Source organism: Strix uralensis, unplaced genomic scaffold (assembly GCF_047716275.1).
Source record: "Strix uralensis isolate ZFMK-TIS-50842 unplaced genomic scaffold, bStrUra1 scaffold_131, whole genome shotgun sequence".
Taxonomy (NCBI): Eukaryota; Metazoa; Chordata; class Aves; order Strigiformes; family Strigidae; genus Strix; species Strix uralensis.
Window position 1 is genome coordinate 206,870 of NW_027436770.1, and position 25,834 is coordinate 232,703.

A 25,834-nucleotide genomic window follows, 5' to 3' on the forward strand; every position below is an offset into this window, starting at 1 on the left:
GGAGGAGGAGGAGTGGGGAGGGGAGGGGGAGGAAGGCACCGCCGCCATTACAGGCCGAGCCCGCCCCGGCGGCCCCGCCGCCCCCGCCCCGCCCGCCGCCCCCCGCCGCCGCCGCCCCGAGGGGGGACATGGCGCCGCCGCCCGCCGCCCCCGGCCCGGCCCGCGGCCGCCGCCGCCGTCACGGTAAGGAGCGGCCCCGCGATTCCACCCCCCCCCCCTCCCCACAACCCCCCCCCGGCTGGGAACAATGGGGCCGCCCCACCCCCGCCGGCCGCCAACCGCCGGGCCGGCCCCCAGCCCCCGCGGGGGGGGCGGGAGGGGAGCGGGGCCGCGGCCCGCGGGGGGGGACCCGCCTGTGGGGAGCGAGCGGGGGGGCTCGTCCCTGAGGGGGCCGCGGGGGAGCCCCCCCCAAGGGGAGGGGTTCGGGGAGGGCAGAGGTGGGGGAGACCCCCAGGGGAGGGGGGACGCCCCCCCGCCTTTAGGGGAGGGGTCACAACCCCCCCTTAAAGGGGAGGGGTCCTGGGAGGGGGGACCCCTCATCCCCCTTGAGGGGGAGACACCCCCCCCCCCCCATGGGCAAAGTGACCCCCCCCAAACTAAGGGAGGTGGAGAGGGTGGGTGAGGGAAGGGGAGACCCCTTGGGCCCCCCAAGTTAGAGGGGAGGGGAGGAGACCCCCCCCTTAAAGGATCAGTGACCCCCCACCAGCAAGGGGGTGGAGGGAGGGGGGGAGTGCAGGACCCCCCCACCATTAAAGAACTTGGGAGGGGCTCCTACCCCTGGCCTAAGGCCCCCCCTTTATGGGGGGCGGGGTTGCTCAGCAGGGTGAGAGGGGGTGCTGCTCCACCTTGGGGGCTGCGATCACCCCGTCCCCCCAGATTTTTGGGGGGGGGTGGAAGGCCAGCATCGCCCTCCCCCCAGATTTGTGCCCCTGCGAAGGGTCTCGTGGGGGGGCTGCGGTTTGGGGGGGGCTCCATGGGGGGGCTCCCCCTTGGCGGGGACAACTGCTGCACCCACCTGCCCCCCCCAGAGCGGGGGGCAATCCCTAACCCCCCCCCCCCCCCCAAAAAAAAAAAAAGAAAACGGGGGGTGTCTCCTCCCCCCCTGCACCGACAGATCCACAGGGTGATTTTCAGGGTCCGCTGCCTTTTCGGGGTGTCCCCCCCCCGCTCTTTGGGGGGTGACAACCCCCCTTCCCCCCCCTTTTCATTTTTCCGGCCTGTTTCTAAAATCTTCCTCCGCCGACCAACGTTCCTCTGGTTTTTCCGGCGACGGCCGCGACCCCCCCTGAGACGAGGTCGGGGTTCGACCGGAGCCGCCCGCCGGCAGCTGCCCCCCCCCCCTCCGCCCCCCCCCAGCAATTAAAAAGCCCCTTTTTATTCATTAATAAATTGACGGCGCCGGCTGCGGGCCGGGGAAACGGTTAAAGCGTTCGCCGGGAGATTAAGCGCCGCACAATGATTCTTTATATTTGGGGGTTTTTAACGGAAACGGGGGCTTTGATTTCGCGATAGTGATTTTTTTTTTTTAATTATTTTTTTTTTCCCTCCTCCAGGAGCTGCTGTACCCGCACGAGCCGCCGGTAATTGGCGTTTAAATCCGCAGAGATAAAGACGGGCCTGACGCGCGCTCGGGCCGGCTGGTGATGTAATTTTTAATGGCCAGAATTCATTGATTTTTTTGCTTTCTCCCCGCTGATGGGGGGGTGGGGTGGGGGGGGGGGAGACAGATTTAAGAAACCGCTTGATTTTAAAATGAAAACCCCCAAAAAGGTGCTGAGCCAGGCGCCTGCGCCGGGGTTCCCGCCGCTTTCCTTATCCCTTCCCAATTTGGGGAAGCTTCCTCAGGGTAACGCGCTTCGTCAGGCTTGGGAGGGCGCTTGGGAGAAAAAATTTAAATTATTTTTTCTTTTTTTTTTTTTTTAATCCCCCCCCTTTCCCATCCACGTTCCTGGATGCTTCGGGGCGGCACCTCCGAGCTCCGGGGAGATGCGATTTTTTTTTTTTTTTCCTTTGCCACCTTAAAAAATTTTAAATAAAAAGGCCGTGGCGGTCCGGCTCTTCCTCTCCGCACCCGCTTCGCTTTTCTATTTTTTTACTCTTTTACTTTTATTTTTTTCCTCTTTTATTTTTTTCCTTGCCCAACCGGCCCCGGTTCCCTCCCACTGTCTCTCCGACCGCGTCTGCTCACCGGGGGGGGTTTCCCTCGGTCTTCGCGGCATCGCGGGTCCCGACACCTCAGAAAATGGCGATTTTGGAGCAGTTTGGGTTTTACCCGCCTCCGGGGGGGTTTTGGCGATGCCCGTTGGGAAGTTTGTCCTCTCTGGAGCAGCGTGACCCCATCCTGAGCACCTCGTAGGCATCCGTGTTTCCTCACCGGGGTGAACCCCGATAATTTTGGGTCATTTTTCTCATGGGGTGACCCCCCTCATTTTGGGGTAAATTGGCTTGATTGGGATGGGCAAGGGGCGGCCTCGTTTTTCTCGAGGAAAGCGGATTTCTCGCGGTTGGGAATTGGGCACGTAAAAGCGGTTTTTGCGGTGACGCCGTCGCGGAAGGTGACGCTTGTGTTTGCGCTAATTAGTCATTTTGTAATCACGGCTGATTTAATTGGCGCGCGCCAGCGGTTGGCCGGCCGGGCTGGGACGCAACGGTTGGTCTTTGCTCCTTCGCTGAGGGAACTCTACGACTTTGACATCCTCTGGCCTTGTCCTTGCTGACTCATTTGGACGTTGCCCTGGTTTCTTTTTTTTTTTTTGAAAATGAGTTCCGAGTTTGCGGGCCGTCGGGGCCGGGTGAGTAACGCTCCAGTACCTTCTCGTTGAGGTGGCCGGTGATGGAGCCGTTAACCACCCGGCTTGGGTGGGGTGGACGGCTCCGTTCCCGCTGCGGAGACGTTGCTAGTTGGGTTTTGCTCCGGTTGGGTTGAGCGTTTCTGGTGCTGTTGGTGTCAAGACACTGGGAAAGGCCCCAGTTGGTCCATAAATATCAATATATCTCAACGTCTGTTGACTCCAGTCAACGGCAAAATGTCCGAATGGAGACCAGCGATGAGCGGTGACCCTCAGTGGTCCATACTGGGACCAGTACTGCTCAATATCATTGATGACGTAGATGGTGGGATTGCAGGTGACACCGAGCTGAGCGGTGCCGTTGGTACCCTCAGGGGAAGAGCTGCCGTCCCAAGGGAGCTGGAGACGTTGGCCAATGTCAAGCTTGGGAGGTTTGACAAGGCCAAGGGCGGGGTCTTGCAGGTGAGCGGGGGAAATTCCCCATCCTGGTGCAGGCTGGGGGATGGACGGACAGTTGGATGGATGGTTGGGTGGTTGGATGGATGGATGGATGGATGGTGGGTGGTTGGATGGACAGTTGGGTGGATGGTTGCACGGATGGATGGATGGATGGATGATTGGGTGGTTGGGTGAGTAGATGGTTGGCTGGATGGATGAATGGATGGACGGACGGATGGATGGTTGGGTGAACGGCCAGTGCGGGGGGTCCCCACCACGGGACGGCCAGGGACCTGCTTGAGTGGGTGCAGAGGAGACCATAGAGATGGGCCCGGCTCTGCTGGGGAGCGTGGCCGGGGGAGTCAGGGCTGGAGAGGAGGAGGAGGAGACCTTCTCGTGGCCGTTGGGGGCTTCAAGGGGCTGGGAAGAAAGATGGCGAAGACTTTTACCAGGGTCTGCGGTGACGGGACGAGGGGCAACAGCTCTGAACTGCCCGCGGGGAGGGTCAGGTTGGACACGGGGAAGAAATTCTTTGCGATGAGGGTGGGGAGATGCTGGAGCAGGTCGCCCGGAGGAGCTGTGGGTCAAGGTCAAGTTGGACGGGACTGGGAGCACGGTCTGGTGGGAAATGTCTGCGCCCACGCCATGGGTGGGCTCTGAAGGTCCCATCGACCCAACCCCTTCGATATTTCTGTATATAAATATATAAAAGTATGTACGTGTAACGCAGCGGTCTGAGCCCTCGCGGAGCCGTTGGCAGAGCCAACCACTCAACCCAACGCCGCCTTTTGAACAACCCCCCCAAAGCTGGTTTCTCCCCTTCCTCTGCCACCGGAGGAGCTGACCCTGACCGGCACGGGGGGGCCGCGCTCGCTTGTGAAACCCCCTTCGTTAGGAGGCTCCCGCGCCTCTACCGCGTGGGGGGCGCCGGTGAAAAAACACCCCAAAACACGTAAGAGGTTGCGTTTGCCCGGCGCTTCGGGGGCGGTGGGAGCTGCGGGAGGGGGAACATTCCCGGCGGGTCGCGTGTCCCTGTCCCCATCCCGAGAGCGCCTGACCTTTGCCCCTCACCTCGGGGTGGCCAAAGGGTTTTTAAAGCCTTTTACGAGTCGTCGAGGCAACTTTTAAACACCCGCACGAGGAGCAGCGGCACTTAGAGGAGGATTTTTTTTTCTCCCCGGCGCTGTCGTTTTGATGCGGATGTCTGCCCGGGGGGTTTATCTTACGACGGATAAATAGCGGTTGGTCGGAAAGGGGTTGTATCCACGAGGTGTGTTTATTTTTGCTTAAGTTATCCTGGACTCGGACGCACCTTTGTGATGTGAGATGCTCCCGGATGCCACCTCGCTGCAGAAAAAAAACCTTTGCCCTCCCGTTGCGAGATGCTGTTTAACCACATATTTATTTTTTCCACACGCACACACCCCCCCACCCCCCCCCCCCTCCTCGTTCCTTTTCAGTTGGGGAGATTTAATGACCCCGCTGGGGAGAGCGCGCCCAGGCCGCTTGGCTCCTGGCCAGGGATTTCCACCGTTTAAGCCGTCAGATTATTTCGCGGCACTTCGATGACGCCGCGGCTGCGCTCGCCAAAAGGCCCGAGATAAGCGCGGTTGGCTCCGGACTACCTGAACCGGTGGGATCGAGCCACGGCCCTTCCCCGGAGAAGGGACAACGCCGAGCCCAGCCCTGCCGCTGCTCAGCTTCACGGTTAGTGGGATTTGGGGGTCGGTTTTTTTTGGACTTTGAGCAAAGTTTAGGTTTGTAGAGGGTTCAGCGACTGAGGCTGGTCTGCGGCACCGGGCGGCCACCGTGACACGGAACTGGGGGAGCAGCCGAGGGACCCCGGAGCAGCTCCCAGCGTGTTGACACCCCCAAAACGAAGTGCTGGAGGTGCCCCGCGGCCCCTCGAGGTGCCGCGGCGCTGCCGATTCTTTTCACTTCTGCGTAGTCTGGCTTCTGATTTAGAGCCTTGGCTTGTTGAATTTAAACCGGTGACACAAAACGCTTGGTTTTCTTAAAAATGTAGATTTTTGGGGGGGTTCTGGGTGCAGGACAGAGAGGCCTGTCCCGTGGCGGGCTGCAATCCAGCCGCTCCGCAAACGAGGAGTAAGCCAGGACGGGGCTGTGTCTCCTTAAACCCTCCGCACCCTGGCTTTAATATTCTCCGATTTCCCAGTGAAAACACCAATTCTGCCGCTATTTCACCCCCTGACTCGGTGCTGTGCAGAGCACCCGGTGCCCCGGTCGGCCGTGGCGGCGGGTTGAGGCAGAAGACGATCCCGTCCACCTGGGGAGAGCTACGACAAGGAGGTCGTTCCCCTGAAATAAATATAAAAAGCGCTAAAACCCGGCCTGGCAGCCTCGGCGCTGCCCGCGGGGCTCTTCCAGCCGCCCGCCGGAGTTTGTCCTCCCGCAGCGCCCGCCGGGGCCTTCGTGACCCTGGTGAGCGCCGCAAGGAGCATGAAGAAAGCTTTGTCTCCGCTTTAAGAGCGTTGGGAAGCTGCTTAATTGAACACACTATTAATTCCGGGGCTGCTGCGACACACGCACACAGCAAACGTCGGGGGCTGGCGGGGAACGCCGGCGGCTGTGGCCGAACCCAGGTTTCAGGTATCCGGGGGTGGAAAATACTTTTTTTTTTTTTTTTCTGGGTTTTTTTTTCCTTCTCTTTGGGTCTGCTGCCAGCTTCTTAAGAGGAAACAAGAGCTAAATTCCCCTCGCTTTGCTGGGAATTAACAGAGCGGGTCCCTTCTTCTTCCTGGTCCTCCCAGCTGGACTTTGTGGCGTAAATGAGTAACTCCTGACTCAGGGATTTCGGGGAGAAAGCGAAAGCGAGCGCCGTGTGACACCGGGTTTCCCCTCCCCGTGCCCCGAGCGAAGGAGAAGGGACGTCGCTTCGTGAGGCCGAGCTGGACGAGGAGCTGCGCCGGCGTGAGCGCGACAGTGCCCAGAAGCCCTCGGTGGGGTGGGGGCGACGTTTTTTGGGTGGGGATCTGGGGGGGGGGGGGGGGACACGCCGGCCGGGTCCCTCCGGCTGCTTTCCTGGGCGGAAAACCCGGCGGAAACGGACAGGTTGTGTCTGCGGCCACGCCGGATCCCGCTGCGCCTCCCAAAACCCTCTTCGCCGCCGCTGCGCCTCCAAAACCTCGCGTCTCTTGTTATTTTTTTTAACTATAAGTCAAATTTGAAAGGTGTGAAGCTGATCAGCGGGAGGAACTGGGGGAAATAACTCTCAGGAGTTGCCTGGGGCGTGCGGCGATTTTTTGACCTATTCGCATCGAATTTCTTACCATTTCGGCACGGAGCTGCCTCCGCTGGAATTTGCTTTTCCTCCTGCGACGTTTGTGGAAACGCTCCTGCAACCCCGACACAGGGAGAGAAACCGGCGGCTTCTCCGCCAGGTTAAAGCGACCAGAAAACCTGAATTTCACCAAATCCGTCAGAAATTCGTTGGATGACGCTGCCTGGCGTAGTGACACCGTGCGACTTATTAATAATTTTCCTGCTTTGCGCCGAGGATTAAGGCGCCGTGTCGTCCGTGCCGGCCCTTCCTCCCCCTCGTCGGACGCTCGGCGCGGGTTTCGGTCTTGGAGATCGGCGGCTCCGCGGCTCTGGGGGGTTTCATTTTTTTGCAGAAAGTTGGGAAAGCCGGGGAGAGGCTTCCTCGTGCCGCACGCCCGGGGGATAAGCCCATCTGTTGCACGAGATTAAACGTTTCGGACCCAGATGGTTAAAAGCTTAAATCAATCTTTGCAAAGATCCAAACGACCCATTTCAGGGACTTTTCGGCACCCGCCCGGCCGCGTCCTCCAAAACGGAGAGAAACGACGAGGATTGAGGAGAAACACGGCGGAAGGAGCCGTGCGAGAGGCCTCGAGCCTCGTCCAGCCTCGCGGGGAGTAGCTGCGTTCCTTCAAATTGAGCGATGAGTAATTAGTTGAAGTAATTAAAGGCTCGCCGGCGGTTCAGTGGCATAGCTGACATCGCGGCGGTGCCGCCCCGCGGAGCCACGAGCGACCTTCCCGCGGGAAATAACGTGGGGAAGAGCCCAGCGTTCGCAGGTCGACGCCGAAAACACCCAAATTCCCGCTTCGCCTCGGGTCGCGTGACGCGGCGGCTGGGGGTGACCCCGTGGACGGGTGAAACGGGGGGTTTTTGAGGGTAGGATTTTTTTAATTTTTTTTTTTTTTTTTTTTTTGGATCATCCCTCCCCCCAGCGCCGTTCCCTCTGGGAGGACTTTGTGTGGGTTGACGCTTCGGGCGCCTCTTCAAGGCTTTACTCGGATCTCCCTGTCTTTCCTTTTTTTTTTTTTTTTTTTGTTTGTTTTTAAACGGTTCTGATCCTCTTAGGCCTCGCCTACCTGCGGGGCGCGAGGCGGTAATCCTCCTGGTGGAAGCAGATCGGGCGTTAAGCCAGCGCGACGCTTGATCTTAACTCAAAAGGTGAAGAAAAGACGGGACGGTTTGTCTGACTCAGGGGGTTTTTTTTCAGCCTCAGATCAGAAGCTCCCGCAGCACGAACCCGGCTCCGCCACGGGTCCCCTCGGTTCTTCCCGCCGCCGCTGACCCATTTTTCCTGGGGGGGGAAGGGGGCAGCCCGTGGCCTCGATCTGCCTCGGCACCGCGCTGGGCTCGTGGTTCGCGCCAATGGGGAAGCCGTGCCTGCGGCGGCCGGCGGCTCCTCCCCGGGTCACGCTCGAGGCGTATGAAACAAAATCAGGAGGAATTAAATCAGTTTGGGCTTCCTGAGCTGAAACGCTGACGGTTGTTTATTTTTTTTTTTTTTCAACTCTTAGGGGGAAACATCGGACGCCCGACGACGGGGACCGGCGAGAACTGAAGCGCTGCTGGTAGGTGCGGGATGGGGACGGCGAAGTTCACGGCCCCGGCGCCCTGCCTGGCTTGAGAACCGTCGCCCCGCGTCCCCCCCCGGCTGCCGAGCGGCTGCCGGGAACCTTAAACCTCTCGGAAGCGGTTTGACTGGGACAGGATGTGCGGACGATGATGATGGCAAGAAAGCAAGATGTTCGCATTCCCACCTATAACATTAGCGTGGTGGGATTGTCCGGGACGGAGAAGGAGAAGGGGCAGTGCGGCATCGGGAAGTCCTGCCTCTGCAACCGCTTCGTGCGGCCCAGCGCGGACGAGTTCCACCTGGACCACACCTCGGTTCTCAGCACCAGTGACTTTGGGGGAAGGGTGGTCAATAACGACCATTTCCTCTACTGGGGGGAGGTCGTGCGTTCCCTGGAGGACTGCGTCGAATGTAAAATGCACGTGGTGGAGCAGACGGAGTTCATCGACGACCAGACCTTTCAGCCCCACCGCAGCACGGCCCTGCAGCCCTACATCAAGAGGGCTGCCGCGACCAAACTGGCGTCGGCTGAAAAGCTCATGTACTTTTGCACTGATCAGCTGGGGCTGGAGCAGGACTTTGAACAAAAACAGATGCCGGATGGAAAGCTGCTGGTGGATGGCTTCCTCCTCTGCATCGACGTGAGCAGGGGTATGAACAGGAACTTTGATGATCAGCTGAAATTCGTTTCGAATCTTTACAATCAACTAGCGAAAACAAAAAAGCCCATCGTGGTGGTCCTGACCAAGTGCGACGAAGGCGTGGAGCGGTACATTAGGGACGCACACACTTTTGCCTTAAGCAAAAAGAACCTCCAGGTGGTGGAGACGTCGGCCAGATCCAACGTGAACATCGACCTGGCTTTCAGCACCTTGGTGCAGCTGCTCGACAAGAGCCGGGGGAAGACGAAAATCATCCCCTACTTCGAAGCTTTGAAACAGCAAAGCCAACAGATCGCCGCGGCCAAGGACAAGTACGAGTGGCTGGTCAGCCGCATCGTCAAAAACCACAACGAGACGTGGCTGAACGTCAGCCGCAAGATGCAGTCCTCCCCCGAGTACCAGGACTACGTCTACCTGGAGGGGACGCAGAAAGCCAAAAAGCTGTTTCTGCAGCACGTCCACCGCCTCAAGCAGGAGCACATCGAGCGCCGGCGGAAGATGTACCTGGCCATGCTGCCTCAGGCCTTGGAGGCCCTCATCCCCGACCTGGATGAGATCGACCACCTGAGCTGCGTCAAAGCCGAGAAGCTCCTGGAGACGAAGCCGGACTTTCTGAAATGGTTCGTGGTCCTGGAGGAGACGCCCTGGGACGCCACCGGCCACATCGACAACATGGAGAACGAGCGTATCCCCTTCGACCTGATGGAGACCCAGCCCGCCGAGCAGCTCTACGAAGCTCACTTAGAAAAGCTGAGGAACGAGAGGAAAAGGGCAGAAATGAGGAGAGCTTTCAAGGAGAACCTGGAGACTTCCCCCTTCATCACGCCCGGGAAGCCCTGGGAGGAAGCGCGCAGCTTCATCATGAACGAGGATTTTTACATGTGGCTGGAGGAGTCTGTTTACATGGACATCTACAGCAAGCACCAAAAACAGATCATAGAAAAGGCCAAGGAGGAGTTCCAGGAGCTGCTCCTGGAGTACTCGGAGCTGTTCTACGAGCTGGAGCTGGACGCTAAACCCAGCAAGGAGAAGATGGGCGTCATCCAGGACGTGTTGGGCGAAGAGCAGAGGTTCAAAGCGCTGCAGAAGCTGCAGGCCGAGCGCGACGCCCTGATCCTGAAGCACATCCACTTTGTCTACCACCCGACGAAGGAGACGTGTCCCAGCTGCCCGGTTTGCGTAGACTCTAAAATTGAGCACCTGATCAACTCCCGCTTCATCAGGCCCTCGGAACGCAACCAGAAGAACTTGCTGTCGGACTCCAACATCGACAGGATCAACCTGGTGATCCTCGGCAAGGACGGGCTGGCGCGCGAGTTGGCCAACGAGATCCGGGCGCTCTGCACCAACGACGACAAGTACGTGATCGAAGGTAAGATGTACGAGCTGTCCCTGAGGCCGATCGAGGGCAACGTCCGGCTCCCCGTTAACTCTTTCCAGACGCCCACCTTCCAGCCTCACGGTTGTCTCTGCCTTTACAACTCAAAGGAGTCACTGTCCTACGTGGTGGAAAGCATCGAAAAGAGCAGAGAGTCGACCATCGGGAGGAGGGACAACCACTTGGCCCACCTTCCCCTGACGCTCATCCTCGTCAACAAGAGGGGGGACACCAGTGGCGAGACGCTCCACAGCTTGATCCAGCAAGGCCAGCAGATCGCCAGCAAGCTGCAGTGCGTCTTCCTCGACCCCGCCTCTGCCGGCATCGGCTACGGCCGGAACATCAACGAGAAGCAGATCAGCCAGGTTCTGAAGGGGCTGCTGGACTCGAAGCGCAACTTAAACCTCGTCAGCTCGACCTCCAGCATCAAAGACCTGGCCGACGTCGACCTCCGGATCGTCATGTGCCTGATGTGCGGGGACCCCTTCAACGCCGACGACATCCTCCTGCCCATCCTGCAGTCCCAGACTTACCGGCCCTCGCAGTGCGGCAGCAGCAGCTCCGTCCTCCTGGAGTTGGCCATCGGGCCGCACAAGAGGCGCGTGGAGCTCTCCCTGCTCTCCTACCACTCCTCCTTCAGCATCAGGAAGAGCCGCCTGGTCCACGGGTACATCGTCTTCTACTCGGCCAAGCGCAAGGCGTCGCTGGCCATGCTGCGTGCCTTCCTCTGCGAGGTGCAGGACATCATCCCCATCCAGGTCGTGGCGCTGACCGACGGCTCCGCGGACATCCTGGACAACGACCTGAGCAGAGAGCAGCTCACCGAGGGCGAGGAGATCGCCCAGGAGATCGACGGCAAGTTCACCACCATACCCTGCAGCCAACCGCAGCACAAGCTGGAGATTTTCCATTCGTTTTTCAAAGACGTGGTGGAGAAAAAAAACATCATCGAAGCCACCCACATGTACGACAACGTGGCCGAGGCCTGCAGCACGACGGAGGAGGTGTTCAACTCGCCGCGGGCGGGCTCCCCGCTCTGCAACTCCAACCTGCAGGACTCGGAGGAGGACGCCGAGCCCCCCACCTACAGCCCCTTCCGAGAGGACGTGGCCGTGCCCGCCCTGCCCAAGGACCACTCGAAGCTTTCCATGGAGCTGGAGGGGAACGACGGCTTGTCTTTCATTTCCGTCATGAGCACTTTTGAGAGCAAGCTGAACAACAAAGTACCTCCCCCGGTGAAACCAAAGCCCCCCGTGCATTTTGACATTACCAAGGGGGACCTGTCGTACCTGGAGCAGGGGCATCGCGACGGGCAGCGGAAATCTGTCTCCTCTAGCAGCTGGTTGCCCAGCGACTGCTTCGACCCTTCCGATTACGCCGAGCCGATGGACGCCGTGGTCAAACCCCGAAACGAAGAGGAGAACATCTACTCCGTGCCTCACGACAGCACCCAGGGCAAGATCATCACCATCCGCAACATCAACAAAACCCAATCGAACGGCAGCGGCAACGGCTCCGACAGCGAGATGGACACCAGCTCCCTGGAGCGGGGCCGCAAAGTCTCGGTCGTCAGCAAACCCGTCCTGTACCGGACGCGCTGCACCAGGCTGGGCCGGTTTGCCAGCTACCGGACCAGCTTCAGCGTCGGCAGCGACGACGAGCTGGGCCCCATCCGCAAGAAAGAGGAGGACCAGAGTTCCCAGGGGTATAAAGGCGATAACGCCGTTATCCCCTATGAGACGGCCGACGGGGAGGACCCCAGGAGGAGGAACATCCTGCGCAGCCTCCGAAGGACGACCAAGGTAGGAGGGGGGGGGAGGTTGGGGCGTGGCGCCGGGCGTAAGGCCCGAACGGGGGCAGCGGCTCCTGCCGTCGCGTTCGCGGCATTTGTCACGTATTTCCCTGTTGATCGAAGAGTAGGACGGGCGCAGAATCTCTCAATTTTAATTTTTTTTTATCACGCCCGGACTGCGGGAACTCGCGGTCCTCTACCGAAATCACCCCCAGCGCTTCCACCGCAGGCGGTCGGCTCTGACGACTTTATCCCCGCGATGGGTTTCGGAGAAAGGTCGTTCCGCACTCGGAAGCGATGGCTTTCGAGGTACAATTAACCAAAATGTGGGTGTTTTGAAAAGTGCCTCGTAAATTTTCTTTAACGCTAGTGAACGATGTCGAGTCACTCGGCGTAGAGTCGTTTAGAGTGATGTGTCCAACTGGAGAAGACACCAGTAAGTTGAGGACACGTTTGAGGTGTTGACTGTTGCTGCTCTTGGGTGGCTTTTCTCAAGGTTGACACATCGTGGTGCCGCGGTTCTTCAAAACCAGCCGTAAATCCACCGGGATTCGCTGCCGCTCTTCGGCACGATGGTGGATCTGGTCTTTAGAGGGTAAAAGTGGTTTTGGACAGGCCCGCCTGTTCGAGGTGCCGCGTGGTTGAGTGGTCTTTGGAGTTCTTGGCTGACGGTTGGCACGCCGAAGGCCAACCGTTGGCGCACCGATGGTCAACAGTTGGCATGCCAATGGTTGGCACGCCAATGCTGATGTTGCGCCAACAGTTGGTGCACTGAAGGCCAATGGTCGGCGCGCCGATGGCTGACGGTTGGCGTGCCGATGGCCAACAGTTGGCGTGCCAAGAGCCAATGGTTGGTGTGCTGAATGTTGATGGCGTGCCAATGGTTGATGCGCTGATGGCTGACGGTTGGCAAGTGGAATGCCAAGGGCATGCCAACGGTTGGCCTGCCGCTGGCCAACAGTTGTTGAGTTGAATGCCGATGGCCAACGGTTGTCAAGTTGAATGCTGATGGCCAATGGTTGGCCTGCCGATGGCCAACGGTTGTCGAGTTGAATGCCGATGGCACGCCAACGGTTGGCCTGCCGATGGCCAATGGTTGGCAGGCTGATGGCCAACGGTTGTCGAGTTGAATGCCAATGGCACGCCAACGGTTGGCCTGCCGATGGCCAGTGGTTGGCAGGCTGATGGCCAATGGTTGGGTGTCAAAGCCACCTGGCCCTAAGTGTGCTGTGGTGGTGGTGGGCGTGTGGTGGGCGTCCTGCCCCCGCCAGGGTGGCCATCTTGTCTCCAGCGCGTGGATGTGGGTGGAGAAGTGGTCCAGGGGTGTGAAACAGCCGGTGCTGCGGCGGGGTGGAAGCGCACGCGCACGTATAGGTGGGACACGCAGAAAAGTAGAGCGCGCGTGCTCTGTGCACGTGCGTGGCAGATACACGGGCGCTGGCGTGTCACACATGCATTATACACGTGTTACGTGTTAAATGTACATATACAGGCTATGTATATATAAATATGTGCATAGACATGCTATATACATATATAAATGCAGATATAGGTGCTATATACATATATAAATGCAGATTTACATGCTATATACATGTGTAAATGGACACATGTGCTGTATACATGTATAAATGGAGATATACACGCTATATACATGTATGAATGGACACATACATGCTGTATACATGTATAAATGCAGATATAGATGCCATATACATGTATAAATGGACACATATACGCTATATACATGTATAAATGGATACATACGTGCTGTATACATGTATAAATGGACACATACACGCTATATACATGTATAAATGGACACATATACGCTATATACATGTATAAATGGATACATACGTGCTGTATACATGTATAAATGGACACATACACGCTATATACATGTATAAATGGACACATATACGCTATATACATGTATAAATGGATACATACGTGCTGTATACATGTATAAATGGACACATACACGCTATATACATGTATAAATGGACACATATACGCTATATACATGTATAAATGGATACATACGTGCTGTATACATGTATAAATGGACACATACACGCTATATACATGTATAAATGGACACATATACGCTATATACATGTATAAATGGATACATACGTGCTGTATACATGTATAAATGGACACATACACGCTATATACATGTATAAATGGACACATATACGCTATATACATGTATAAATGGATACATACGTGCTGTATACATGTATAAATGGACACATACACGCTATATACATGTATAAATGGACACATATACGCTATATACATGTATAAATGGATACATACGTGCTGTATACATGTATAAATGGACACATACACGCTATATACATGTATAAATGGACACATATACGCTATATACATGTATAAATGGATACATACGTGCTGTATACATGTATAAATGGACACATACACGCTATATACATGTATAAATGGACACATATACGCTATATACATGTATAAATGGATACATACGTGCTGTATACATGTATAAATGGACACATACACGCTATATACATGTATAAATGGACACATATACGCTATATACATGTATAAATGGATACATACGTGCTGTATACATGTATAAATGGACACATACACGCTATATACATGTATAAATGGACACATATACGCTATATACATGTATAAATGGATACATACGTGCTGTATACATGTATAAATGGACACATACACGCTATATACATGTATAAATGGACACATATACGCTATATACATGTATAAATGGATACATACGTGCTGTATACATGTATAAATGGACACATCCACACGCTGTGTATGTATAGAAATGCACATACACACCTAACATACACATAGAAATGCACACATCCTCTATACACGTATAGATGCTCTGTGCATATGGAAACGCACACATACATGTAGAAATGCACACACATGTGCACCATACATCTGGGAATGCACACCTACACCACGTACACGTACTCAATGCCTACGTGCTTCACGCGCTGTATGGATAAACGCACGTATGGACGCTCCCTGCACGTGTCGCTGTTGGGATGGACACGGCACACGCCGGACTGTCCCCAACGGCCATCACGTCGTTCGAACACGCCGTTTCTAACCTCATTAAGTGTGCGTGTCCATACGTGACTGGTTTAATCAGCGACTAACGGGTCACGGTCACGTGACCTCTTCCCTGTCGCAGCTTCCGTACCCTTCCTCTCCCTGCGCTCAGGCAGCTCCGTACCCGCGTTACTCAGCTCTTCGCGGCACCTTCAGCCCCTGCGGGTACACGGTTACCTGCCCAAGGTCAAGGCCAAACTCACACTCGGACCCGCCGAGCTCTCCCCTAATTCCCCCTTTTTGTATGTGTGCTGCACCCATGGCCCGGGCCGTCCCTGCGGGGCCCTTTGCCGCAGAGACACACGACACGGCAACGTTAATAACACAACTACGACGGCCTACAAAATCAACAGCCCGGCTCTTATCCACGACACCAACCCCCCTGACAGTCCCCGTCCTCTAAACGAGTCGTTCAGCCCATCCCACCCATCATTTCCCTGTAACTTTTCACTCCTTTAGGAGCTGCTTTATGTGTTGATTGCGAGGGCTCTGACGGATTCACGCAACGCGTTCTCTCAACGTCTTCACTTTGGGCAATTAACAAAGAATCTGTTGCGGCTCTATTTTGTGACGTGCCGTGCCCAACGCCATCCACGTCAGTCGATGAGACATACCAGGCCGGGTACAAGGGGCAGGGCACCACCATGGCCCAGCTCCGTGGGGACACAAGCGTGCCCCTGCCCCGGTGATCGGGCTGAGCCCATCGTCCCCCCCGTAAATCACGCACCGAGGCAGCTCCCCGACTCCTGAGCCGAAGAGGCAAAATGTCTCCCACTGGGAGGGACCAACGCTGCTCGGGCACGGCTAAAAAGTTTAATGCCTAAACGGCCTTTGCCCGGCGGGCCCCTGGCGGCTCCCCTTCCGTCCCCCGTTTTGTGTCAGGGTACCACGGGCACGCTCAACGCTTGCCTGTCCCGTGGGGGAACGTGGGCCGCCGGTACCAAGGTGAATCCCCCACCTCTGCGGAGATTCCCGAGCCGCTCTGCAGACACAGGCGGGGCCGGTTTTTACTGATTCGGGGACGCCCAAACCAAAAAACGCCTTTTGCCGACGTCGAATGGCTCCTCTGGCGTTTTCCCCCCGCGTGTGAAAAACTATCAGCGGGGACACGTCCATACTCCAGCCTCCCAAATTCTGCGGGGTGCGTAACGTCCGTTTGCCAGATTCCCAACGCCCGTGACCCCGGGGCTCACCCCGTCAGAACACGGCGCTCGCTGTCCCCGACCATCAGGCCGCGATGCTGCGGCGGCTCTTCCCTCCGTTGCCGTGGGGCGAGACTGTCTGTAACGCTCTGGCGCCTTGAGGGAAAAATGGGTGCGATGGTTGGGCTGTTGTGGAGTCTTCGGCACCACAGCGACAGCCACGAGCCTGTCAGTGTCGCCTCCTGCTAAAAGTCCTGGCGGGGTGCTGTGACTGCGCCACACCTAACAGGGATTCTCACGTTTTTGGCTCAACTCCCGCAGGAACCGTAACAAATTAAACAATTTTTCACTGCGCACCTGTTTGAGGATTGCTCTTTCTAACCGCTGAACCAATCCTGCGGCAGAGGCAGAAGCTGTAACCAGATCAGAAGGTTCTGTACATCTGTGGAAGGCCTCGATGCCGCTCGGAGTCGCGCAGCCTGCGGCGACCCTCGCTGTTCTGTGACGATGCTGTGCCCCTCACCCTTCACCAGCCACGCTACCACCGCCTTTCCTGTTTTTCCTGATCCGTCTGTAAACACAGTTCACCCCTCCGCTGGCTCCGTGGAATGCAGCCGCTTGTTCCCGATCGAAATTTCGCGCACCAGTTTCCACACTGGGGGGGGGCTGGGGAGGTGATATTTTATTTGTCCTTGAAAATCTGGCGGTGCAGATTGCAGTGCCGTGTTATTGGCTAGGCACCGCTCAAAGTATTCAGCTCGAGTTGGAATAACAACGGTGGCTGGATCCCGTCGCACAAGTTCAAGGCAACGGGTCCGTGCGTTTATATCAAGTGAGCCACCAATCAAAAACACCAGGTGCTGTCTTTTTGAATCGATCGGGTCAAAACGTCCCTTCCGGCAGATGTGAAGGACCCGCCCAGGTTTCATTCGACGGGCAAAGTAATGCCTACGGAATCGTGGGCTCTGTTAAAACAAAAACTTGCACAACTCCTGTTAGTTCCAGGCGATAAACAGATTTGTTCTGTATCGCTTTTTCTACCTCATCGAGTACCCGACGTACTTCCCTGGTTAACCGTCTCGGTGCACAAATATCAGCATCCCTCGTCGATAATTCCATTGGGGGCTCAATGGAGAAGATGTCAATCCTAAATAGGGCCCGACCCAATTAATTGCTCCCAATAGCTTTTGGATGTCAATGAGATTTTTTACTTCCCTACTCAGCGTTACTGGCTGCGGAGCTACAGTCTGATCCAATATTTTTGCACCTGGGTATAACCAAGGACTTGTGCGTTGAACCTTTTCTGGAGCCACAGCCAACCCATATTGTTTAAGATGACATAATGCTGATCGTTCCGTGTCATCCCACTGGGTCGGGTCATACTGCAAGAAGAATATCATCCGTATATTGATAACAGTAAGAAGCGGGGTATTGTTATCGCAGGCCTGAGAGTGCCTGAGGTCGAACCATTGACCAATTGTGCTCCAAACCATTGACCAATTGAGCTCAAACAATTGACCAATTGAGCTCCAAACCATTGACCATTTGAGCTCCAAACCATTGACCAATTGAGCTCCAAACCGTTGACCAGTTGAGCTCCAAACCGTTGACCAATTGAGCTCTAAACCATTGACCAATTGAGCTCCAAACCATTGACCAATTGAGCTCAAACCATTGACCAATTGAGCTCCAAACCATTGACCAGTTGAGCTCCAAACCATTGACCAGTTGAGCTCCAAACCATTGACCAATTGAGCTCCAAACCATTGACCAGTTGAGCTCCAAACCATTGACCAGTTGAGCTCCAAACCATTGGCCAATTGTGGGAGAACTTTTCATGCCTTGAGGTGACACTTTCCACTGATAGTGTTTCACGGGCTCTGGATGGTTGATGACAGGAACTGAAAAAGCAAATTTTTTTTTATCTTGTTCTGCTAATGGAATGGTAAAATAAAACCAGTCTTTCAGATCCACAGTTAAGACATGTCACCCTGCTGGGATCATAGTAGGTGACGGCAGTCCTGGTTGCAATGTGCCCATACCAGCCATAACGGCCCCGTAGAGGCGCGTACACACTCTACACATGCGTGTAGTTCTGTGTGCGAGGAAGAGGAGAGGTGGGAGGAGGAAGGGCCACGGGGGCTGCGCCGACCCAGCAGCCGCCTGCCGCTGCAAAACCCATCGCAGTAATTAAGAGGCGTTAATTAATTTCCACTGGAAACAAAAAGGACAGCCCGCCCCGATCTGCCGGGCAGGACAGAGCAAACCCAGCTCCTGCTCTCCTCGGCGGGGAGGATGAGGCTGGAGCAAAGCCTTCGGCCTCCGGGAACGAGCCCAGTACTGAGAGCTTCCGCGGTTTCCCTTCAATGGCCTGAAGCATCGTTTCCTCCGTCCGCATGCTCCCCGCTCGTTGGGGAGCGCTCAGGGATTGTGGAGAGCTGGTTGGTCTCGTCTGAAAAAGGGGTTTTGAGGCTCCCCCCCCAAAAAAAAGAGGTGTTTTGAGGCTCCTCCCCCAAAAGAAAGGTGTTTTGAGGCTCCCCCTCCCAAAAAAGAGGCGTTTCAAGGCTTCCCCTCCCAAAAAAGAGGCATTTCAAGGCTTCTCCTCCAAAAAAATAGGTGTTTCAAGGCTTCCCCTCCAAAAAAAGAGGCGTTTCAAGGCTTCCCCTCCAAAAAAGAGGTGTTTCAAGGCTTCTCCTCCAAAAAAGAGGTGTTTCAAGGCTTCCCCTCCAAAAAAGAGGCGTTTCAAGGCTTCCCCTCCAAAAAAAGAGGCGTTTCAAGGCTTCCCCTCCATAAAAGAGGTGTTTCAAGGCTCCGCTCCACCTCCCCCTCTGCTCCTCACCAGCTTCTCCCGACAATCTCATGTCCAAGGTGTCCAAGGTCCTACTGAAGCCACGCAGACACCTGCCACCACTCTCCCACCGCCTACCAGACGCTTCGTCCTAGAACGTCCCTGAACTTTGTGGAGCCCCGTTGGCTTCTCCCATTTTCTGGTCTTTCCTTTCTGCCCCTGGAGAGGGGTTTTTTTTTCAGCTAAAACCTCCCAAAAATGCCTATTTCAATGAAAACGGCGCCACCGTTTATTTTCCGCCTGAGCCGTGACGTCCAGGAGGCACCTTGGGCGGAGTTTGGGATGAAACCCGTCGGCTTTGCCAAGCCTTGGGCTGGGTTTAACGTCCCTGGAGCGGGGGAAGGAGCCCCGGTCTGTAACCGCCGCCTCCTCCTCTCGTGACTGAAGACGTTACTGGGCTCAGGAATGACAGCAGCGCGCTGGAAGAAACGTCTTATTTGTGATATAATGAAAATAACATGGAATGGAACAGGCCTTGGGATGAACAGTGACGTGTTGGGATGAGTAATAATGCATCGGGGTAATTAATAGTGCGTCGGGATAAATAATGTGTCGGGGTTAATAATGTGTTGGGATAAATAATAATGTATCGGGATAAACAATAACGTGTCAGGATAAACATTAATTATTGGGATTAATAACGCATCTGGATAAATAATGATGTGTTGGGATAAATAATAATGTGTTGGGATAAACAATAACGTGTCAGGATAAATATTAATTATTGGGATTAATAAAGCATCTGGATAAATAATGATGTGTTGGGATAAATAATAATCCAGTGGCATAAATCATAGTAATTCATTGGAATAAATAATTTATTTGAACAAATAATAATAATTTATTTGAATAAATAATACAAGTTCCTTGGAATAAATAATAATAATTTATTGGAATAAATAACCCCAGTCCCTTGCAATAAATAACCCCAATTCCTTGGCACAACCCCCGTGGTGACTCCGTAGCCCCTGCAGGACTCGCCCGTTGCCCGGCCCCGGGGCAGCTCCGGGAGGATTTTCCGCTGCGTCCAGGGCCGCCGGAGCCCGTTGGGGCGGGGGCTTGTGCCGCTCCCCTCCCCCCCCATCGGGGGTTTGTGCTGCCGAGATCCACGGGGGGGGAAGGTCTGAGGCGCCTCCCCCCACTCCCGGCGGTGTCGGGTCCCCCACAAACGGGCGCGTTGGGGTGTTTACCCAGGTCTGCTCCTCTCTCCGCAGAAACCAAAGCCCAAACCGCGGCCGTCCATCACCAAGACCCCGTGGGAGAGCAGCTACTTCGGGGTGCCCCTGAGCAGCGTGGTGACGGCCGAGAAGCCCATCCCCGTCTTCATCGAGCGCTGCATCGAGTACATCGAGGCCACAGGTGAGAGGCGCCGGCAGGTCCCTTGTGCTGCGAAGGTGGAAACGTGGGGACACGAGGGCACCCAGAGCCGTTGGGGTGGGGACACGAGGGCGCCCGGAGCTGTTGGGGTGGGGACACGAGGGCGCCCGGAGCCGTTGGGGTGGGGACACGAGGGCGCCCGGAGCCGTTGGGGTGGACTCAAACCACCCCAGCCCCGCTCCGCCGCCTGCAAAACCCAGGAGAGCACTTTGGGTTCTCTTGCCCCTCTACGCACCCGACGCCATGAACGTTTTTGGGTGAAGGTCGCGGCGCGCCGTGATGGCAGCAAGTCGTTAACGCCTGGAACGGGCTCCGAACGCTGGGGCTAAATCACCCGAAATCGGGGCTGAGGCTGGGAGGAGCCGTGGGGAAGAGCGGGATGGGGAGAGAAATCAAAATAAACAGAAATCAACAGGTGAAGAGAAATCTGTCAATAAAAACGGGGAATGTAAATAAATCCGTAAATAAAATCAAGTGGGTGAATATAAATAAATAAAATTAAGTGGGTGAATATAAATAAATAAATAGAGTGAATATACATAAATAAAATTAAGTAGGTAAATATAAATAAAAAAAAATAAATATAAGTAGGTAAATATAAAGAAAATTAAGTATAAAGAAATAGATTAAATAAAAAAGTAAATATAAAGAAAAATAAAGGAAAAGAAAAATAAATATAAAGAAATATAAAGTAAAATAAATATTAAAAAATAAATGTAAAGATAATTATAAAGAAATAAAGGTAATTATAAAGAAATAGATAAATATAAAGACAAATATAAAGAACAAGATAAAGATAATTATAAAGAAATAAATATAAAGATAATTATCAAGAAATAGATAAATATAAAAGTAATTATAAAGATAAAGACAAATCTAAAGACAAATGGGGTGAGAATCTCTGCGTGGCGTTCTGGGCGGGTTGGTTTGATTTTGACGTGAATCGGCTGTAACTCCCCATTTTTGAATTAAAAAAAAAAAAAAAAAGGCCTTTGCAGGGCACCGGGTTTGGAAGGTGAAAAATAATAAATAGGGGAACTGCCCCCCCGCTGGGAGGGGCCGGGGGGTTTCACCCAGGATGTTCCGGGGTGTCACGGCTTTGGGGAGCAGATTCCGTGGGTTTTAGTGGCGCCGAACGGGGGCCGGGGGGTCCCTGGAGCCCCCCCTGAGCGGCGTCTCCCCCAGGACTGAGCACCGAGGGCATCTACCGCGTCAGCGGGAACAAGTCGGAGATGGAGAGTCTGCAGCGGCAGTTCGACCAGGGTAACGCCCGATTCCTCCTTTCCCACCCCAAAACCTGACCCCGCTCTGTCCCTCCGCCACCGCCAGAGCGGTTGGAGGCTGAAAAACACCATTCGGACGCATTTAACCCCTTTTTGTAACCCGGCCCACCGCGGCCGCGCTGCCCCGGGCCGGGCGCCGGGACCCCCATCCCCGCCATTTTGGGGGCGTTTCATGCATTTCCGTGCCCCTCCCTCACACCTCGGGGTTCAGCTCCTCCACGGAACGGGGCCGCCGTTGGCTTCCCGCCCCCCACCCTGTGCGAGCCTGGGGGTAACCCCAAGAGTCTCCCCCCTCGCAGATCACGGGCTGGACCTGGCCGAGAAGGATTTTACCGTCAACACCGTCGCCGGCGCCATGAAAAGTTTCTTCTCGGAGCTGCCCGAGCCGCTGGTGCCGTACGCCATGCAGGTCGAGCTGGTGGAAGCCCACAGTGAGTACGCGGGGGGGGTCCCGACCCCCCTCGCGACCGCACCCGGCCCCTCTCCTCATTAATTCACCCCCCAGCAGCTCGTTTGCGGGCCCGCCTCGTTAATGGACGCCATGTTCATCCCCCCCCACCCCCGGGTGTTTCTGGCGGGAAAGGCGCCGCTTTCAGCCCCGGTTATTGTCAGAAAAAGCGACAATCCGGCCCAAAAATCCCTCCGCCAAGAGAAAAAATCCCGTGAGCGTTTCTCTGCCTCCCCCCCCCACCTCATTTCCCCCCCCCCAACTCCCGGTTTCCCTCCCGGCAGAAATCAACGACCGGGAGCAGAAGCTCCACGCGCTGAGGGAAGTGCTGAGGAAATTTCCCAAGGAGAACTACGAGGTCTTCAAATACGTAATCGGGCACTTGAATAAGTACGTTTTGGGGTTGGGGGGAGGCTCCGCGACACCCCAAAACGCGGCGTTGGGGCGATGGCGGGGCCGGGGGGTACATCCGCCATTTTGTTTCCCGCCTCAGGGTCAGCCACAACCACCGGATCAACCTGATGACGAGCGAGAACCTTTCCATCTGCTTCTGGCCCACCCTGATGCGACCCGACTTCAGCACCATGGACGCCCTGACGGCCACCCGGACGTACCAGACAATCATCGAACTCTTCATCCAGCAGTGCCCCTTTTTTTTCTACAACCGGCCCATCCTCGAAGCCCCCAACGCCGCTCCCGGGTCGCCCTCCGCCGCACCCCCCGGCGCCCCGTTCCTCCCCGCCGCGCCGGGCACGGCTCAGCCTTCGCCCCCCCGGACGCCGCCGCCGTCGCCGCAGTCGCCCGTCCAGCCGCTGCTGCCGGCCCAGCTCCACGCGGAGCAGCACACGCTGTGAGCCGGCGCCGGGAACGGAAAAACCCGACGACACAAAAAACAACCACAAAACCAACCGGAAAAACGACAAAAAAAACATAAAAAAAAGAAAAAACAACAAAACAAACCAACCAACACCACAAGGATCTCAGTCCGGGGCGCCCGGCGGAGGTGGGGAGCGAGCGCCGGGCTTGGGCTCGCCCTCTCGATTCGGCACGGCGGGAGCGCGCCGGGGCGCCTGGATTTGGGGTCCCGGGAGGATTTATTGGGGTTTTTCCCGCCCTCGTGTCGGGGCGAGGGGGTGGCGGGGCCGAGCCGGCGGACACGCGGCACCGGGGCGCTGGGGCCCGGCGGACGCTTCTGCGGTTGCTCCTGGACGTTTGGGCTCAGCCCAGGCGCCGCCGAAGCCCCTCGAATCCGGCGGGACGCGGCCGGCGGCTTGCCCGGCGCTGGCTGAAGCTCGTCCTAAGTGGCCCAGGGCGGCCCCGGCGTGGCTCAGGGCTCGGCTGACGGGGTCCAGCGTAGCCCAAGGCTCATCCGACGTGGTCCAGCTTAGCCTGAGTCTCATCCAGCGTGGTCCAGCTTATCCCGAGGTTCATCCACTGTGGTCCAGCTTAGCCCAAGGCTCATCCGACATGGTCCAGCTTAGCCCGGGGCTCATCCAACATGGTCCAGCTTAGCCCAAGGCTCATCCAACATGGTCCAGCTTAGCCCGGGGCTCATCCAACATGGTCCAGCTTAGTCCCAGGCTCACTCACCGTGGTCCAGCTTAGCCCGGGGCTCATCCAACATGGTCCAGCTTAGCCCAAGGCTCATCCAACGTGGTCCAGCTTAGCCCGGGGCTCATTCAACATGGTCCAGCTTAGCCCAAGGCTCATCCAACATGGTCCAGCTTAGCCCAAGGCTCATCCAACGTGGTCCAGCTTAGCCCAAGGCTCATCCAACATGGCCCAGTTTAGCCCGGGGCTCATCCAACATGGTCCAGCTTAGTCCCGGGCTCACCCACCGTGGTCCAGCTTAGCCCGGGGCTCCCCCAGCGCCCCCCAAGACTCCCCGTGACACCCCGAGGCTCATCCGACGCCACCTGGTGCATCCTGGGACTCATCCCAGGACCCCCCTGGGCCCCCCCCCTTTCCACTCACCCCCCCAAAAAGCCTTTGGGGGGCCCCGGCGGTGCCTTTTGGCCGGGGGACCCCCCCCCACCCCCCGTTTCAGCCCCTCTCCAGGGATTTTGGCATTAAGCACTTACCGGAGGGGAGGGGTCGGGACCGCTGCCCCCCCACCCCCATCCCCCGTTTTTTGGCTGGATTTGGGGTTTTTCACCAGAAAAGCCGCTGCTGATTTGGGGGTTGGGCCGACAGGTTTCGGTTTGGGGAAGAAAAGCTGGAATTTGGCTGCGGCGAGGACGCCTGGGGGCGGGGGTGAGGGGTGGGGGGGTTGGCCCGGATGTCTGGGTCCTTCCCCGCCCCCCCCCGCCCAGTACCGGGGTGGTTTTAAACTGGATTTTGATGGTACAACTGGGAGAACACGGGGAAGGCTCCCGCCGCCCCTCCTGGGTCTCTTCGCACTTTAAGACGCCCCAAAGTCCCCCCCCTCCAGTGACGAAAACAGCCCAAACCCCCCCAAAAACACCTGCCCCCCCCACCCTCCCAGGGAGGGGCTCCTCTGGTCCACAGAAACCCTCAAAAAGGGCTTTTTCCCCCCAAATTCTCCAGTCTCGTGCTTTAAAACAAAAGCGTTGGTGTAAATAGCGGCCACCAGCTTGGTTTTGGGTTTTTTTCTAAAAAATAAAACTGGCCAAAAAACCCCCAAAAAGAAGAAAAAAAAGCCCAGAACACTAGAAAAAAAAAAGCAACAAAAAAAACCCCCAATTCTCACCTGGGGGTTTTGGTGCCTTTCGGCACCGCCAGAGGGGCCTTTTCTGGGTTTTTTTTTCGCTGCTGGCGAAGGGCTGGGGGAAAACCAGGCAAAAACGGGCAAAACTCAAACCAGAAATAAGACGCATCGCTGCTTCTCCCCCCCCCAAAACGGGGCAAAACACTACATTTTAACCATTTTCCCCCTTCCCCGCTGCCATATCCTCCTCACCCGCCGCATCCCGGCGCGGTTTTGGGACAGAACTCCCGATTTTGGGGATTTTTTTTTCACCCCCTCCCTGTGTATTTAGGTTTTCCTGTTAGGTTGAAACCCCCTTTTTTTTTTTTTTGGGGTAACTCCGTGACAGCATAGGAACGTCGTATCGGAAAATAGTAGTTTTTAAAGCAGGACGTAAGTTATTGTTTAAATAATAAATGTGATTTTTTTTTTTCCCCCTCCTCCGCTGTACATTAAAAAAAAAAAAAAACAACCACCCAACCGCCAAAAAAATCCATTTTTAAGCGAATCCTCCACAAGAAAAAAATTGCATTTTTGGGGTCTTTTGGGGGGTTTTCCGCTGGCGAAGGAGCCGCCGAGGGAGCGACGCCGGCGCTAACGGTTTTCTTTGTATTTTTAGGGCCTAACAAACCTCCGCCCCATAGTTCTTGGTGATAGACGTTGCCTTTTTCTGCTTCTTTTAAGGACGTTTTTAACAATTTGTGGTATTTTCCAGGGCCGATGCGATTAGTGCATGAAAAAAAAAAACAAAAAAACAAAAAATAATGTTTAACGCTCGGGGGGTCCGGCCGGGCCCTTTTACTGCTGAATTTAAAGAGAAAAAGAAAAAAAGAAGGAAGACGAGAAAAAAAAAAAATAATAATTCTGGAGTTGCTGCGGAGTTTGTGGGGGGGGGACCCTGGGGATGGGGGGTGGGGGGGGGCAGGGCACAAACTGGGAACCAGTTACCAACTGGGAACCAGTTACAAACTGGGCTT

General features: G+C 55.8%; 1 protein-coding gene across 3 annotated transcripts; it reads left to right on the forward strand.

Moving 5' to 3' along the window:
• The first annotated feature begins 92 nt into the window (after positions 1 to 92).
• On the forward strand, positions 93 to 25,719 carry ARHGAP35 (Rho GTPase activating protein 35). Of its 3 annotated transcripts, none has more exons than XM_074857395.1 (8): positions 93 to 183; positions 1,554 to 1,645; positions 8,024 to 11,924; positions 20,257 to 20,401; positions 21,605 to 21,682; positions 22,002 to 22,133; positions 22,435 to 22,540; positions 22,644 to 25,719. In XM_074857395.1, exons 3-8 carry the CDS (start codon positions 8,229 to 8,231, stop codon positions 23,002 to 23,004), a joined length of 4,518 nt encoding a protein of 1,505 aa, XP_074713496.1. In that variant the 5' UTR covers positions 93 to 183; positions 1,554 to 1,645; positions 8,024 to 8,228; the 3' UTR covers positions 23,005 to 25,719. The 3 variants fall into 3 exon arrangements, with proteins under 3 accessions (XP_074713496.1, XP_074713498.1, XP_074713497.1); XM_074857397.1 differs by having other exon boundaries at positions 1,554 to 1,640; XM_074857396.1 differs by lacking the exon at positions 93 to 183 and having other exon boundaries at positions 1,411 to 1,645.
• The last annotated feature ends 115 nt before the right edge of the window (positions 25,720 to 25,834 follow it).

Excerpts from the sequence above, each read along its gene's own strand:
- ARHGAP35 (XM_074857395.1), top strand. The coding sequence starts at position 8,229 with ATGATGATGGCAAGAAAGCAAGATGTTCGCATTCCCACCTATAACATT. Across the intron at positions 11,925-20,256 it reads GCCTCCGAAGGACGACCAAG|AAACCAAAGCCCAAACCGCG; the intron begins GTAGGAGGGGGG and ends CTCTCTCCGCAG. Across the intron at positions 21,683-22,001 it reads GCAGCGGCAGTTCGACCAGG|ATCACGGGCTGGACCTGGCC; the intron begins GTAACGCCCGAT and ends CCCCCCTCGCAG.